Source organism: Juglans microcarpa x Juglans regia, chromosome 4S (genome assembly GCF_004785595.1).
Source record: "Juglans microcarpa x Juglans regia isolate MS1-56 chromosome 4S, Jm3101_v1.0, whole genome shotgun sequence".
In the NCBI taxonomy this organism is placed as follows: domain Eukaryota; kingdom Viridiplantae; phylum Streptophyta; class Magnoliopsida; order Fagales; family Juglandaceae; genus Juglans; species Juglans microcarpa x Juglans regia.
This window is the reverse complement of record NC_054601.1, coordinates 15,039,807-15,058,263: the sequence shown is the minus strand read 5'-3', so window position 1 is coordinate 15,058,263 and position 18,457 is coordinate 15,039,807. Positions and strand designations below refer to the sequence as shown.

Below are 18,457 nucleotides of genomic sequence, written 5' to 3'. Positions count from 1 at the left end.
CATGCATGTTAGATTTTAGCACATTCCATCCCGTTGCGTTTTTGTCAGATGTCATACCTCCCCTTCTCCCATAGGCTCTCATTTTTCACATGCTTCAGATAGAGAGGGAGAAGGAAAAGCAGAGAAAGAGAGATGAGGCAATCTAAAAAGCATAAAAAGCACGCAATTGATAGTTTAGGCCCAAAATGAGGGGCTCTTTCAGTGTATAGGATGTGACAGTATTTCTGTTCTTCACATCTATTTTATTGATAAATATAAGGACAATAACGGTGTAAGAGTGTTTCTGGTTTACCAATCCTGGATGACCCACAGATGCCAACATATGAATGCATGGGAAAAGAAAACTCTTTCTTTGGCTCAATTTTTCTTTCAAACATGTATGATTGCTAACCTTGGCGCAGGAGCTATATATAGAAGGCTTCTGTGAATCAACATTTCACTTTCCAGCTTATGTGCATGGTTAATATAATGTCCTTGATAAATCTGGTCTTCCTTCCTTTGCTTTAGTGATTAGTTAAGCATAGATTTTCTTTTAGTGGCCAATCTTTGTAATTAGTTCCTAAAATATGAAAATTTACAAAGGCTTTGGTTTTCAGATTTTTGTAATTTCAAAGTATTTTACGGTGTATGCGGTATTTCTTCGTTAAAAGTGAAATGTTAACTTCATTCACTGAAATGTTCTGTTTTTAAGGCGTTTCATTTTGTAAAAAAATACAAAAGCAAGAGTCAGTTCTGGATCAGAATTGGCATACTGTAACTCATGCCCTCTAATCTATTGAATTTCTCAAGGCAGCCACAATTCCCATATCCTAATCATTTGTCACTTCCACATGTTTTGGGCAACAAATGAATATTTGGAAAATACAAGCATAGGCAAACCAAACTGCAACACTGAAATTATGGTGGCTTTATTCTTATTACAATGGACGGGTCATTATTTTACTGTCAAACCCATGTCAATAATCCCCAAATAGATTAAAACATAAAAGCAGAAAACAAAAGGTGGTGGAAGGAATATTCCTGTGCTCAATTCCCACATTTTTCTCATAAAACTTGAGCAGCATGAGAACCCATTCTTCAAGCCATCTGAAGTTCACCTCTGTTCTTAGAATTCTCAAACTTCTCCTTCTCCCCATCCCCCCACAAAGCATAGGCCTCCTCCCCATGAATGGCATCATCCCCAAACTCCAGTTGATCCTCTGGCAACCGAAGTGGAATTACAAAGTTAATCAGCACACAAATTATGCTGGTCATAACAATGTTGACGCTTATTACGAACAAAATTCCTAGAATTTGAAGTCCCATCTGTTTGAACCCTGCCTTGTAACGACCATCTTTGAGCCCATAGGCAAGACCTATATAGTGCTCCCAACCCTCTGTAATATTATAGAAGATGCGGCAGAGCTTGGGCTCAGCGAAGAACCCGGTGAGGATCCCACCTAGGCTTCCGGCAACTGCATGGGTGTGGAATACAGCCATAGTGTCGTCTACGTGTTTTATGAAGGGGACTTTTTTGTGAAGGACCATCATGGTATACCATGGAATGCTACCAGACATGAGTCCCATTAGAATTGCTGCCCAACCTTGAACCACTCCTGTTAATTCCAAGATATCCAATTTCTCAGAAAAATGTAAACAAACCTCTTCGTTACACTTTTTACAAAACAATCTCTTCAAATGTTATTAATAATTCAGCGATTAAGGGAATACTGGAGAATGATATACGGATGAGAAATCTATGAATAATATTAAAATGGTTTGAATTATTTTGTTTTATTAGGTTTTGAAAAATGAGAGAAAAAATTGAATAAAAATATTATAAAATTAAAGTATTAGTAGAACATAATTTTTTAATATTCTATTTGTTTTATGATTTGAAAACGTTGAATTGTTTTTATACTTTGTTTGAAAATTTGATAAAATTGTAATGATTAAATAATAATTAGATAAAAAACTTGAATATTTAAAATTGAAAATTCTTTATATTTGAATAATATTTAAAAATGAAATGAGATGAAATAAAATGGATGAAACCTCTTCCAAACAATCCTACTATTTTAGTATCTAAGCATAGATCGATCATTTTATGTTTAAAACAGCATTTTTAATATGATTTCTTTATATGTTTTGATTATATATCTGGACTGTACTATACGATATGATGCTCTATTAAATTCATTTTCAACGGAGACATACGACGGCCGGATCCCCTACAGTTATCTCTAAATTTTAGCAAAACGACATATATATGAAACTCGAGCCGTTATTGAAGAGATACTAAAAACATTTATAGGTGAATGAGAAAATAAAATATCACATAAGTATGACAAGGTTTGGTGTATGCCCCTTTTTTATTTAAATATTTACTCAATTATCAAATTTTACAATTTATCTTTTAAATTAAATTATGTCATATAAGCACTTTATTAAGTATGTTATTCACGCCGACTTATAAAAAGAAATTTTCTTTTATAAATCTATTTAACATATTTATTAGCAATAAAACAAATGTAATTAAAGGTTTGTTTTGATACTGAGAATATTTATGAATGGTAATGTTTAGATCAATATAGTAGGTCTGCACGTTTGGGAGCAAAACTATTCTCAGATATTCTTATGTCATTTCATTACTATTCACTACTATTTCATTATTATTCATAAGAGTAATGCTACGTATTATCGTGGAATGTACAAGCGTCGTGCAATTGTTATGAAAAAGAATAGAATCTATTTTTAAAAAATTAATTTTTTTTATTTGGGTCTCATATTTTCTCACTTTTTTCAAAAAGATTGTACGATATTTACGTGTTTTACGACTGTAAATATCATTTCTCTATTTATAATATAAAGATGATGTTACTTTGCCACCCAACTCTTACCTTTGGGTATGATGGCTAGTTCGTACTCAATTTTTTAAAAACATTTTAACATTTTTAAACATTTAAAAAAACATGCTAATAATAACTTTTTTAAATAGATAGTGCTACTGGGACCAATACTTAACTGAAGAAAGTGTACCGATGAGTGTTAATATTGGAACCCAAATTAGATCCTAATAGAGGTGGTTGTAGTGTCGCCCTCAATTGTAACTATAAAAGTAAGTAAAATGTTAGGGTACCTTAAACTTATCGCGCATATATTTTAATTTTTTTTATTAAATAATTAAGAAATTGATTATTAATAAAATTTTATATTTTATATTTTTTTAATAATTAAAAATATTAAAAAAATATTTTAAAAAAAAATTATAACTACCGTACACCCGCATGATCCTAAAAGTAATGGATGTAACGAAAAGTACCTGCTGCTGGGGTGATACAGACCAAACCAGTGATCATCCCCTGAGTGGCTCCAATCACAGATGGCTTTTTAAAGAATATAATATCCAGAATGAGCCAAGTCAGCAAGCTTGTGGCCGTACAGACGTGGGTGTTAATGACAGCTAGGGATGCGTCTATACCAGCGTTGTAAGGATCGCCGCCATTGAATCCTGTCCATCCCATCCATAGTAGGCCTGCTCCTGTCAACATCATAATGATATTGTTTGGTGGGAACCTCTCTCTGTCCTTCAGTGCCCTTGGTCCCACCTGCACATTTATTTTGATTAATAAATCTTATTTAATTAATTTATTTATTTATTTATTTATTGTTCTCCTTGTCTTTTGTGTTTTAAGAAAACAAATACTTCCTATTTTAAGTCTGTAATTTAATTTTTAGACCAGGGAAGTGATATATATATATATATATATATATATGAATAAATTTATAAATTAACGTGAATAATAGAAAAAAAAAAGATGCTTCTGATTCTCACACATCATATATTTTATATATATTAAAATTATTTTTTATTTTATTTTTTCTTATTAAATTAATTATTTTACTTATCATTCATACATCATATATTTATTATAGAAAAAATAAAAAAATATTAAAATATTAAAATAAGTGTGATGTGTAGTGTGTAGAGATGATAAATAAAATTATTCTAAAAAAATGATCAATCCTTTGAAGTTATGCGTTGATCGTAGTTACCCAATAAGCTGCCGTGAAGCCAGCCACCCCAGAGGAGAGATGGATAACATACCCTCCAGAGTAATCAATGACCCCCTTCAAAGACAACCAACCAGTTGGGCACCATATACTAAACGCAACAATAGTGTAAGAGAAGGTAAGCCAAAGTGGTACAAACAACATCCATGCATAAAAATTCATCCTCCCCAGCAATGCCCCAGCAATCAAAATCAGTGTGATGGCTGCAAACACAAACTGAAAATACACCATTGTCGCCTTGGGAAAGTTCCCCAAAAATGCTTTTTTGAAAAGAAACACTTCATCTAAGGCTACATTGGGCTTGCCTAGGAAATGAGTTAATTTGTCGCCGAATGATAGTTGGTAGCCCCACCCGACCCAACAAACAAGCACGGCAGCAAACGCATAAAAGGCCATGAAGGCCGAGTTCACAGCCCATTTCTTTTTCACTATGCTGCCATAGAGGATGACAAGGCCTGGAATGCTTTGCATACCGACCAAAGTGGCCGCCGTGAGTTGCCACGCATTGTCACCCTTGTTCAACCAATCGGGGCTCGTTTGGTCGGGTATCAGGTTTACGGGGAGCGGGGCTGCAGCCATATCCTCTGGTCAAGTGGGTTGATGCACACCCAAAATTTGGTTAGTTTTGTGATGGTGGAAGTGAAGGCATTGGTGCTTATATAGAATGGTTTGGTGCCAGTTGTAACATGCTTCGATCATGTCATTCTTGTATACAATTTTATTTTCAAAGTTACTAGAACACCCTCGTTCCTACATATATATTTCCTTTTTGAGGTAAGAATATTTTGGAATGTCAAGGGTCAAAATTGAAAGTTTAATTAGGAATTACTTTGTGACAGAAATTAGAAAAACTCGAAGTAATTGTGTATCTGTATTAGCTAAATTCGATGGAGAATCCAATGGGTATAGGCCAAAGCGTTGGGAACATCCGTCGAAAGCTTGGTTGTAGCTTTTTAATATGGACCAATGGTTGATAGTTCCAAAGGAATTTGTGCTTTGGGAGCCAATTAACTATAAAGTATTTGTGGCCTATTAATCATCTTTCTGGATTCGACTCACATACAGAGCTGTATCGAAGTTTCGATTCGAGTAAAATGATTAGTATCTATATTATTATAGTCATATGCAACATTCTGCACGCAAGAAACATTAATATTACACACGACCATTGGCACACTACTACAAATTTGAGTTTTTGTGATAATACGCGAAAACGTCAGAGACTCACAAGATGTCACATTTTTGTCAAAGTTAGGTTCAACCGTCACCAAATCATGTGGCGAAAAAAAAACAAAAAAAGGAAATACATTTGAGCATAACTAATAAACGTTGGAACTTATACAAAGTTTCATTGAACAATGTGACTCTAAATGGTTCGGACGTATTACCTTTTCGATAAAAAATAATAGGGTAACACTATTGTTGTTCAAATACGAGTGATAATGCTTTGTTATACTCATTTGAATATGCGTTCAAAGATGTATGCGATCCGTTTGAATATATTGAAACCGTATATGGTTCCAACAATTTATATCATGGTTCAAACACTATTGTGGTCATATTTATGTTCAACTAGAAGTGAGTTTGTCTGAATAAAAAAGGTACACGTTCGAATGGGACGGCGATTTGTAACACTCAAGAGTGATTTGGATTTAGAGATGAGTTAAGATAGGTTGAGATAATTTGTAAATAGTAAAATAAAAGTTGAATTATTTATTATATTTTATATAGAAATTTGGGAAAGTTATTTTGAGATTTGAAAAAATTGAATTGTTTATTATATTTTGTGTGAAAATTTGAAAAAATTGTAACAATAAGATGAGATAAATTGAGATGGGTTTAGGTAAATTTTGAATGCAAACGAGATCTCAGACCTAGCCTAACCCCGTTTCTATATATATATTTTTTAAGGGACTTGTAGGTATGAAAAGACTAGTTGAGTTTTTGCCTTATCTTCTTTCAGCTTTTCATTTTAAACTCCCTCTCAACCGAACAATACCTCAAGCTTCTAGATTCTCTCTTCCCCAACGTTGCTACTGCATTTTGCGTGAGGCCCGGAATCCATCACCGTCGACCACTACAACACCGAATCTTCCCCTTATCTCCACATAAAACCAACGCCACAACTCGATCACAAGTCACCCATGTACACAACCAAAGCCACCATCGCACGCTAAGAGGCCTCCGCTTTCCTTGCAAAAAACAGAGCATGTTTTCCTTCGAACAGTTCCTCCATGCAAGCCACCTAGCCACTTGCCGTGCGCCATGAATCCACAACTAGATTTTGAAAACAAGTAAGTAAATAAAATTAACTTTTTAATAGTGGATACCACTATTTTTAAAAAGGATTATGCAGCATTTGCGTACTCTACAACTGTATCTAGCATTACTGTAAAAATAATACAAAATGTGCGAAATGGAACTCGAGACATAAAATGTTGGAACATTATCATCTACATCTCGTGAAGCATTTCTTCACACTAAGCGCCTAAGTCCCTCCGCAGCTTCTCTTGTTGCTGAATTTGTATGATAGGACTCCTACAATAAGAAGCAAAACTAGATTGACGGTATAACATATAAGAAAAATGAATGGAATTAATATAATGAAACAATGCATTACCTGGTATACTAGCTCCTCAACACTAGACGAAAATTTTGTTCCGTACAATAGGATTTTGCTTATTATTAAATGATATTTCTATTTCCACTCAATTAATTTAAAATAGATCTAAACACTCATATGCCAAAATTTTCAAGCCATCACTTCTCGAATTTTAGATATTGTCCACTCATTGTTACTACATTTGTCGAGATCCAAGAGACTATATAGTGAAGTAACAATGAAAGTCATACATTTTTTCAAGATAATTCTCCGTTCCAATATCTGTAAGATAGGAAGTCGGTATAAACTTATTAGTAGCCATCTTATAAAGATGTAAGACAGATAAAAACAAATTTATACATGATTACAGTCTTGTAGAGAATGTGATCTTAGGTTTAATGCTTAGATCCATTTTAGGACTTGAATATGAAGTATATGATGTTGTTTCTTGATGATTTACTGCATGAAAAGTTTAGATCTAGTGGTTTGATAAAAAACCAAAACATATAGTACTCAATTTTGGTTTGAACCCTGTATTACAACATCAAAGTAGATAGAATTTGATGGGCACAGGCTTGAAATTCAATAGTGCCTACCATACTTAAACAGATGGGCAAATCGGAAGGATGATTTAGACTTTAGAAGACATGCTTAGAGCTTGGAAAATGGAAGAATCAACTATCTTTGGTAGAGTTTGTTTACAATAATAGCTTTTAGGCTACCATTCAGATGGCACCGTATGAGGCTTTGTATGACAAGAAGTACAGATCCCCATTGTATTGGGTTGAAGTTGGGGAGAATAAGGTGATTGGGTTGGAAGTCCTATAGGAAATAAAGGACCAAGTCCTCACATTTAGAAAAAGGATGAAAACAGAACAAAGTCGACAAAAGAGCTACGCCGGCAATAGAAGAAGGAGTATAGAGGATGAAGTCAAAAATTAGATTTATGTGAAAGTATCTACTATGAGAGGAGTAAGCAGATTCGGTGTTAAGGGTAAGTTAGGTCCAAGATACGTGGGACCTTACGAGATAATGGAAAAGGTGGGAGCAATTGCGTATCCTCTGGAGTTACCAACTGAGTTCCATGGAATCTATAATGTATTCCATGTATCCTCGCTGAAAAAGCTTTGAAAAATAGACACCAGCACTTGTAGACAATGAAAGCATACCTTTGCAATCCAACCTAACTTACGAGGAAAGACCAATGCAAATCATTGATTGAAAGGAAAAGGAATTACATAACCGCAAGATTCTATTGGTCAAAGTACTTAGGCATAATCATAATGTTCATGAAACAACTTGGAAAAAAGAAGTAGACATGAAAGCTAAGTACCCTCATCTGTGTGGATCTTAGTCTAGTTTTTCTTTTGTCTTTGCTCTTGGCCTAGCCGATTTTTGTATTCACTTGTGTACGAGATTGCATTGCATCAGTCAGTCATTGTACTTCATTTGTTTGGGTATCAAATAAAGTATATTTTTCGCCTCAAATATATGGAGGACTTTTTTTGTGTGTGCTGTGAATTATTTTTCATCTTTGACTATGTCTTTTCGCAATTCCATAGCATGCGAACGGAAGAATGCTGGGAAGTCAACCATTTCCACACGTGAGTTTGTGAGATGAGAGAGGAATGCCATAGGAGGCAACTTGCTGGGTTAGATTGGTAGAAAACTGCCTATTGGCAAAAGATGAAGTGCCTAGAGCACCATCAAGCCCACGTGATGGATATAGATAGGAAATGGGTATGTTATAAGAGGAAGGTCTTGCCTCACGAGAAATGTTATCCACTTGATGGCTCGAGATAGCTTCAAGGCGAGGATGTCATGGGACGGAGCTGAGTCCAATTGAGCATCAGAGGAGCGCATCGCAGCCACCGATCCTAAGCCTTAGACTTCAGGATCACCAATGTTGTCTACTCATCGAGGATGACTACTATTCAGGCTCATGCACCTCGCAGTAGTCATGTGGAGGTCGAGCATAACTTTCGCTCTGTGCATTTTGGTAATGTCACTTATGAGTCCAAGGACAACGTGTTCTACTATCTGCCTTAGCATACCACGTATATGGATATCGACTCACTTCCACCCACATCGATTACTGACAATATGTCCAGTGACAAACAATAGTTCTGGTGAGCAACATCTTCTCCTTTGTTTTATAGTAGTTATTTTTAGTACATGCTTACCAATTGTTCTTCTCCTGAAATCCTTTTTTTGGAGGGGAGGATGTAACAGCCTGTTTTTTAGGCTTGAGGAGCCTCGTTAAAGACCTGGAAAGGTTTCACAAATAGAGCGATCATATAAGTTTTAGTCTATCAGTATAGTTAGTTTCGCTTCTCACTATAATGCCAGAAATGCAATTTTATTTATTTGAGGTACTTAGGAGAGAGAATAAGAAACAGTCTACGTCAGTAGTTTTAAATGAATATTTTAGATTTTACGGTGCAATGAAACGATTTTCATTTTTTGCAACAACAATTTTTTGAATATACGTTTCGATTTGTTCAGGCATTTCGGAGTAAAATGGTTATTTTTCAACATGTAGAGGTGTAAAATTGTAATTTTACATTGATTTAATATTTTTTTTATGTTTCTAATTTTGTTAGTAAGGATTTTCTAATGTTTAGAGCTATTTCCTTACAGTTTTGTTAATTTGCACATTAATTCGTCACACTATGACCACTATAAGTTAGCCTCTAACTTGCTCTCAGGATAATGTGTATGTATGGCGGTAAGAGAAGATTATTCATGTTCCTTTAACTTATGTACATGTTAAGTTATTTCATTTCATGATTTACTTTCATTTTATATTTATCAGTTTCACGTTACGCCACAATTATGGCATGCATAACTGTTGCGCATCATGTTATGTCTTTTCACAAGGCTCATGTACACGTTACATCATGTGAAGTTATGTCATCAATCATTTCATTTCATGTCACGTCTAGTCTTAAGAATAGAGTATGTCTTGAAAATAGTAATTTCATGTCAGTCAAGTCTTTTATGTTTGTCAGGACACCGAGTGCTAGGATAGAGTAATATCTTAGTGGAATTCTTTTGTTCATGCTAGAATGTTTATACTGGTGGAAAATTCTTTAAGTTGACAAGGTAAAAATCAACAGGTTTCGAATAGAGCCTAAATAATTGGTCATCAGAATGGAATTTGGAACCAATGCTGATAATGCCAAACCACATGTTAAATTTCATGCTATACGCACTTGTGATACCCGCTACTGGATGCGTACATTATGTACTCACAACAACTGCATATACTTGTGAGGTGATGCATATGTTAACGTACCCACAACTAGAGCAGATACCAGTGATGTGATGTAGTATCGACAGGGGAACATGGCTCAAAGGGACCTTTGTAGCATTCACATTTCACTTTAATTAATCAAGTTATTATCGACAAGATTCTATGTTCATGTTCAGTTTATGTGCAAGTTCACTTTCAAGTATCAGTTTCATGTTTCGTTTAAGTCATTTTATTTCATGTTCAATTTGAAGTTATGTTATTTCACGTTCAGTTCAAGTTAATCATGTCACGTTTGGTACAAGTCCATGTCACTTCAATTCATTTTATATCAGTTCAAATCATGTCAACACATGTCATGTTGTTTGTCAAGTCACGTCAAACTTACTTATGCTCACGATTGGCATTCATGTATTTCTTACAATCATGCATGCATCTTTATACTGTCAATTTAAGTTTTTTGTTAACTTGCTGAGATTTGTACCCAAATCTCACTTGATAGTCCCAACTACCATTCTCCCGAAATAGTAGATATTGTGCTAAGATCAAGAGACGAGACAAAGAATCAACTGGAGGAGGTTGATTAGACAGCTATGGGGCGATGCGAAGCCCATTGCTTCAATGCTCCATTTTGTTGATAGGATATTGTCTATCCTGGCCGAGTTGGGTGAGCTACTCGACGGGTTAGCCTAGTAGTTATCTTAGTTTCTATATGTACTTAAGGGCCCTGTCTCCAATACTCTTAAGGTTACAGATCTTATGGATGTACACTGTAACTTGAACATCTATGATCTTCAGTTTATGAAAAATATTTTAATATTTGGGATATATCAAATCTGGTGCATAGTGTTACTTAAAGAAAAATAATAATTCCGCTACAAATGCATATTGTTTAGATGCATGCTAGGTGTACTGCATCTTTATTTGTCATGAACAGTGGCTGTAACCTTGTGTTGCATGTCCCGACATTTCGGAGTTCATCTGATCGCAAGCAGAATCTGGAGTCTTCCCAAAAATCCTATGTTTATTGCATGATGTGGTTATTTTCTGAGTATTCAACTCATTTTAGTCCTTTTTAAATGTTTTCCCACTCCAAGTGAGGACGAGTTAGAGGAAGCTATGAGAAAGGATACTGTCCAGGGACTTGATATTAATAATGAGGCTTGTGACTTAAGAGAGAGGATTTAGACTTTACTTTATTATTGAATGATTTATGCTTCCGCAAATGCTTAGCACAGTAAGACTATTATATTTTAAATAAGTGCTTTTGAACAAGATGTTTAGTTTGAGAGATTTCTTTTATTAAAATGTCTTGCAAGGACTTTATTTATAGGATCTTTTATGCCTAGTGAAAAGAAGGTACACAGTTTTAATGTCAGTAGTTTTCAGTTCTTCTAGCTTTACAATAAAAAAATGTAAGGCAAACCCTAATTATGGTCCATATCCTAACCAAACAAAAAATTGAGTATAAATGAATTATAGTAAAAGTAAACCAAATCTACATAAAAGCCAACAAACTCGATACCAAATAGATGCACCATTCTAGACGACTACATTGTCTAATCATGAACAAGCACCGTTAAGCCTCTTGATTTCTCTTGATCTCTCGATTCCTTCGCTGAGTTCTATCTCACACTCTCTCTTGTCAATTTCTCTCTCTACGCATGTTCCATCTCTCTCTCTCTCTCTCATGACTTTCTCTCCTTTCTACCGCAAGGTTACCTAGTCACCATGATCATAACAACCTCACTGCACTACAAGGCTTCCCTCTTTCTGCTCTCTATCAGTTCGGTAAGTCCACTCCTATTCTCCCTCCCCCGTCTCTCTCTCTCTCTCTCTCTCTCTCTCTCTCTCTCTCTCTCTCTCTCTCCATGTTGTCTTCTCTCACATGTTGATTTGTTCTGTCTCAATATGTTCATCATTGTCATGTCGTAGCTCCACCACCAATTAGATGCTCTTCGTTGGTCTAAAGCTCCATCACCACTGTTTGAAGTAAAATTCCTTGACCAATAGTCCAATAATGATGGAAGTGTAATGAGGTCACATATGTGCGACACTTCGCGAACAATGATGTTCATGTGTTTAGGAATTTTCAAAGTAAAGGCTAAATATTGATATTGGATTAGGTGGAAATTGGAGAGTGTTATTTTGTACCGTGGGGACAGAGGTCAAAGGGTAGATGGGAGAATATTTAGCCTCGGTTTGGATTAGAAACTCATCTCAATTCATCTCATCTCATCATTAAAATTTTCTCAAATTTTCACACAAAATATAATAAACAATTCAATTTTTTCAAATCTCAAAACAATAATAATATTAAAAAATAATAGTCTAACAATATTTTATTTAATTCATCTAAAACCATCTCAACTCATCTCATTTAAATCTAATATATTAATAATATTTTATTTAACTCATCTAAATCCAAACGGGACTGATTAGGTCTTTTTTTTTTTTTTTTTAGAGTCAACATTATTATTTGGTGATTGATTTTAGTGACAGAAGCTCACCCCTTAACCCTACAGGCCAGTCTAATGCTTGGCAAGAGAAGTCTCGAATGTTATTTACGTTTAAGAATAGGATGAGTGTTTTAGCTTAGCCCTTTATATATATATATATATATATATATATATATATATATATATTTATGCATTAGGTAAGAGACTACATGCAAGACACCTATAGTGTAACACCCAGCTCCCCAATAAAATCTTTTTTAGAATTTTCAAAATCATGGAGAAACTGGTGTGCTACTAAACTTAGACTTAAAAACTTTTCTTGTTAATGAAGCGCTAGATACAAAAGATATCATAAATAAATAAAGTCAATCTTTATTAAATACTTAAAATCCAAATGAGAATCTATGAAAATACTTATTTAAAATCAATAAAGTGTTATATTGTAACACCCCACCTAATTAACCCCTAAGTACCTTAGATTAAACTCTTAATTATGGGTTAATCACTTTCATTGAGGTTGATAGTGAGATTAGCATTAATGTTGGTATTTAGTGTTAATGAGCTAAGGATTATAAAGGCAAGCCCATTAGTAATCTTGGTGAAGCTTTTAGGACCCTAGTGCATTCATGGGCCTAGCTCAAGAAAACCTTGAACCAAGCCCATAGAAAATCAAGGTGGCTAGTTTTGGCCCAAGTATAGGAAAGCATAAGGCTTTTGGTGTAGATTGGACCCTTGGTCCTTTTCAAACCCATATGACTCAAAGCCATGTTTGGACTCATTTCGCCATTCAAAGATCAAAAGTCCAATACACCATATCATTAGTTTCCTTAAGCTCAAATCACACTCAAAGTACTCAAATTATGTTTTGAAAATTGGCTAAAGCCATTAACCATCATACTTGAGGTGAGTGCACTCTAAGCCATGCTTTGAAGCTAAATCATGCTTAATCTTTTCTTAAAACTTTTAATTCAATTTTTCTTGAATTAATACTCACTTAAGCCATGATTAGACCATGTTAATATCCAAACTAAACCATCCCACATGTCATTAAGAAAAATGACATAACAAGCCCAAACCATGCTTCAATCGGTTTTATGCATTGCCATTTGTAATGCTTGGACTGTTTTGCCTTTGGTCCAAACATTTTTGTGGTTTGTACTCAAGGGTAATATGGTCCTTAAACACCTCATGAGACCCTCCCAAACTCATTTTGAGCCTTGGACGAAATTGGTTGCATCAACCAACTCAAAGAACCAAACTGGGTGCACATTGGTCTAGTTTGTGTAGGAATCATTTAGATTGAATTTGAACTAGCCTCCTGCCATGATTTGCACCACCACCCCACGCCACCTCCTTCTCTACCCTATCACAGGAAGTTCCATGACCATTATGAATGATTTTGACTCATTTTTGTGGCCCAAAAAATTCAAAACTGAACTGATTTTCTGCCACCACAAAACCACCTCCATCCACCAGTTTTCAAGGGTGGTTTGAGGGATCTTCTACCACCCAAATGAGGCCACATGACCTGGAATCATCTACAGGACACTTGAAACTACTGTGGAGTGGAGATGATGGTGGTTTAGGGCACTATTTCATTATGCACAAGTGACCTAAGCTCATGCAAGCAAATCTGGAAACTTTCCAGATTTGAGCACCTTCCACTTCACCCATCACCAAGCACCCAAGTCAACGCCGCTCACCCCTTGGCCACCTATAAATACTTCTCTTCCCTTCTCATTTCACCCACACCACAACTCCAAGCATCATCTTGAGCCTTGAGAGCATTTCCCCCTCTTAGAGATCAAAATAGTGCAAACCGAATGAATTTTGGTGAGTTCTTGAGTGTTCTTGTGTAAGGCAGTCTAGAGTACTGCTTAGAAGGCCATGAAATTTGTATGTTTTCTTCCTTTTGATCTTAGCTAGCATGTCAAGATTTTTTTCCAAGTGTTGGTACGAAATTCGGTTGAGTTTTGAGAAGATTATGATGCTTAATGCAAAACCGGGTCAATTAAAAGAAGGTTTGAATGATTGAAAATTTTTAATTGGAAATTTAGCTATGGCATATCCTAAGCATGATTTGATATGATCTATCATTATCCTGACATAATTATGGAAGGTTAAATTTGTGGCTAGAAGCATGTCATAATAAGTTTTAAATCTATCTTGTTTTGATTATCAAACATGAATTGGTTTTAAGCATATTGGTGATTAAGGATTTCTTAGTTTTGATTAAGTGTTGGTATGAACTTGATTACTCAAGGATTATACTTCATAATGTCCCTAAATATGTTGGTGATCATGAGTGATTAAAGAAAATCTCATATGCATGCATTCATAGGGATCAATAGTTGAAAATACACATGGGCATCAACTAGGATGCATGCCACGGTATGGGACTAATTGGACAAGTTTCACTTTTAATTTTGAAAATATAAGGGCATGGTTGGTTTTAGAATGTCAAAAATATAAAGTTCATGAAATTTGGTTAAATTTAGAGTTCGTTTGCAATTAGTTAAAATTTAGGGCCTAAATGGCAATTTTTGAAAGTCTAGGGGTATTTTATAAATACCCAATTTTTGAACCCTGTGATTTTGAACCTATCCATGAGATTATTAACCCTAATTTAGTATACACATGATTTACACAGTTACGACGCTAATTTCTAATTTCCTCAGAAGTTTATAAGTTAGCCTCTAACTTACACCTTGATAAATTATTTATGAATTATTAATAAATGTCCGTTCATATTTCAATTATCATTTTGAGTATAAAATATCATGTTATATGATACATTGAGTGCATACTTACAGAACATATGATATTTTCACCATTTTTAGTATATTACATATAAATGTCATTTTTCATAAGACTTGCTATATATGCACATGTCATGGAACATATTTTCCAAAACATTGAATGGAAATCATTTTATCAAGACCCCAAAGGTTAGGATGGAGAATTATCATGGTGGAACTCTTATGTCCACTCTAGAGTGTTTAATAATGGAGTGGTAACCCCTGGGTTGACGAAGAACATTTAACAGACTTTGAATGGGTTCTTTTTAAAGAATACTAGAGTGAAGTTAACATGTTATGACACCTAACGTTAGTGGGTGTACACGTTATATGATGTTATGTTATTTACCAATACATTGAGAATGAGTCTGTAAACAACGTAGTTTCAATGTAAATTATACTACGGTCAGCAGTAGGTACTCACAGTGTATATAGGGAACTGTGACATTACCACACGTTATGTTATTAATTAAGATAATGATGTAAGTCTATGATGATGAAATTTTTATGAAAAAGTTATGTCTTTTCAGAAATGATGATGAAATTACTTATTGAGTAAAAACTCATATCTCCATATTTTTTTAAAAGATGTTGAGGAATCTGGATGGGAGACATGCATACTGATTTTTTTACATCTTGTGCATTGCATATTTATCATTTTTCATGATTGATTTATCTTTGTATCAGTTAGTTGTTTAACTTACTGAGATTTCGAGTTAATCTCACCATTTTATGGGACCACTATCATTCCAAGTAAGTTGTGTCAAGGATTGACTAGGACGAGATTGATGGAGCACTGGATTCACATAATTGACGAGGAGCCAGATCTGGAGAGGAAGCTGGACTAAATTTTCATATTCATAACCCAAAATCCTTTATACTTTAAATCGCATGAAGAGAATGATACAAATTTGTTTATAAGTCTATGTTACTTTAGTATTTTGGAACATGATTATTATTTAATGAATTTGAGATGTTTTTAGTTATTCTGGCATATTTTTCACCTTAACCTTTTATTTATGTTGCCATTATTGCATACTGCTAGTTGCATAATAGGATACATTGCATATTAGCTGTCATGAACGAGGATATGTAACCTTGTATTGTATATCCCGAGCGAGGATTGAGGGCGTAACATATGTGCTTATCAAGCATAACTTATTAAACTAGAATCATAAAACTGAGCAGAACATAAACAGTCTATGCCTCTACCTCGCCACCCTGGGGTAAGTCCTATCCTGTAGTCTCATCCTCATAAAGACCATCACTTGGGGTGGTTAAAATATAAAAAGATATAAAAATGAGTCGAATACTCAATAAACAACACATTATACAGTAAAAATAATAAACATATGGTTTCTTGAAAAATATGCAGACTCATAAAAACATACGTAAATAACATGAACATGAACATAGAATGATACCTACTGTTGACCCTGTGAGTTAGGGTTAGCGAATCTAAATAGATTTTGATTCTGTCTGTGGTCGCAGGTTGTGGAATCCATACATAAGGAAGACACTGGGTGCGCTACCAGCATGTACAACCTGGCAATACAATATGTCCATAACATAAGGTACCGCCTTCATATCATAACATAGGCCGTTATGTATCTTATCATTCATACTTCATCATAATCATACCTCCATACTTGTCATATCATAGATTTCAAATAAAATCGCATTCTTTCATAAAATGTTGTGATACATATTTCTTCACATAAAATCATGATTTTTCATAAATATTTTATTGCATATATCTTCACGCAAAATCATGTATAGATTTTCGTAAAATATCTTGATACATATATTATGCAAAAAATACGAAACTTATGCATAAATCATGACATTTATAAATTAATCATGACTTGGGTACATTAAAAGAGGCTTCCAATGGATGACATACATGCATTATACTTTTATAAAAATATGTCTTTTATCGTTTATATGTATAAGGGTATGATCATACTACTTACCTTGTAGCGTTGATCCAATATTTATGGAGCACGACTGATTACTTATAAAATACATGTAACCTACGTAAATTTCTAAATTATAACGTACTTTGTAATAAAAACTTGAGATATTGAAATAATCTATATTTCCCTAAAGCCTAAGATTCTTAAAATCCTAAAATATCGTCACTTCCCAAATACTTTGATTTTTAAATTATTTCTCCTAATAATTTCACGATTTATTCCTAAAATCATATTAACTCCATAACATTGACATTAAAGGCATAAGTCTAATGTTCATGTGTCCAACTTTAATTCCTGACATTATGTCAATTACCTTAAAAATAATCTAACTTTTTGTGAGCCCGGACTCATCACAAATCGATATTCCCCTTTAATCTATAAAACATAAGTCCAGGCCCATTTCACATCGTATAACCCATAACCTAATTATTCTAGATCGTAATAGTTACTACATGACTTGAATCTGCACTTACATAACTCAAATATTTACTCTAGTTTGGTTACACAAAACCAAACTATCTCATCTCATCTCATATAATCATTGCAATTTTTTCAAATTCTTACACAAACTATAATAAAAAATTTAACTTTTTCAAATATCAAAACAAAAATTATGTTAAAAAATTATATTATAACAATATTTTATTCAACTTTCAACAAAACATTTCATATCATCTCATCTGAATTGCGTAAACAAATGAGGCCTCAACCATACGCGACTAAAAGATGGGGCATGCAAGTAATTTGGCTTAAAGATATTGAATGATGTATATGATACCAAGAGGCTAAACAGAGAGAGAGAGAGAGAGAGAGAGAGAGAGAGCGAGAGATTGATGTCGTGAGGGAGAGAAATTACCGAGAGAGTTGAAGGCTACTCAGGAGGGTGCTCGGGCGATGGAAGCTTACTGTGCAACAGTGACCAAAACGTGACAGCTTCCACCGTCGGCTAAGATGTGGAGGCTTGAAATTTTTTGTGGGTCATAGTGGGGGAGCAGGTGCTCTAATTTGAGGAGTAAAAGTAGAGCTTACTGTGTGGGGTTGGATGCGTGGAGGTTGTTGGCGTGGTGAAAAAGATGTGCAACAGTGGTTGGCTTGGCTTCAGGGTGCTAATGCACGGTTAGTGGTATGAAACAGGGTTGTTGTTGTAGGGGGTCGACACATGGAGGAAGAGCTCATGGTTCTTTATGGTGCACACAGGTTGTTTCACGGCTGGGCTTCGTCTTGGAGGTTCTCGATACAACTGCGTGGTAGCGGTGTGGAGGAGACGACAAAAACTGTAAGACACCACTTAAAAATTGCCTTAGGACTTAACCCTA

General features: G+C 34.7%; 1 protein-coding gene across 1 annotated transcript; it reads right to left on the bottom strand.

Annotated features, from left to right (window-relative positions):
- Nucleotides 1-753: 753 nt before the first annotated feature.
- On the bottom strand, nucleotides 754-4,684 carry LOC121263281 (ammonium transporter 2 member 5-like). Its single transcript, XM_041166081.1, has 3 exons — nucleotides 4,036-4,684; nucleotides 3,302-3,587; nucleotides 754-1,595 (listed from the first exon to the last, which is right to left on the bottom strand). Exons 1-3 carry the CDS (start codon nucleotides 4,630-4,632, stop codon nucleotides 1,078-1,080), a joined length of 1,401 nt encoding a protein of 466 aa, XP_041022015.1. The 5' UTR covers nucleotides 4,633-4,684; the 3' UTR covers nucleotides 754-1,077.
- Nucleotides 4,685-18,457: the final 13,773 nt, after the last annotated feature.

Bases quoted from the DNA above. Each gene is read 5' to 3' on its own strand.
- LOC121263281 (XM_041166081.1), bottom strand. From the start codon at position 4,632: ATGGCTGCAGCCCCGCTCCCCGTAAACCTGATACCCGACCAAACGAGC. The intron at 3,588-4,035 runs GTAACTACGATC...ATAAATGTGCAG, and splicing joins GCTTCACGGCAGCTTATTGG to GTGGGACCAAGGGCACTGAA. The intron at 1,596-3,301 runs GTACTTTTCGTT...TGGAATTAACAG, and splicing joins CTGTATCACCCCAGCAGCAG to GAGTGGTTCAAGGTTGGGCA.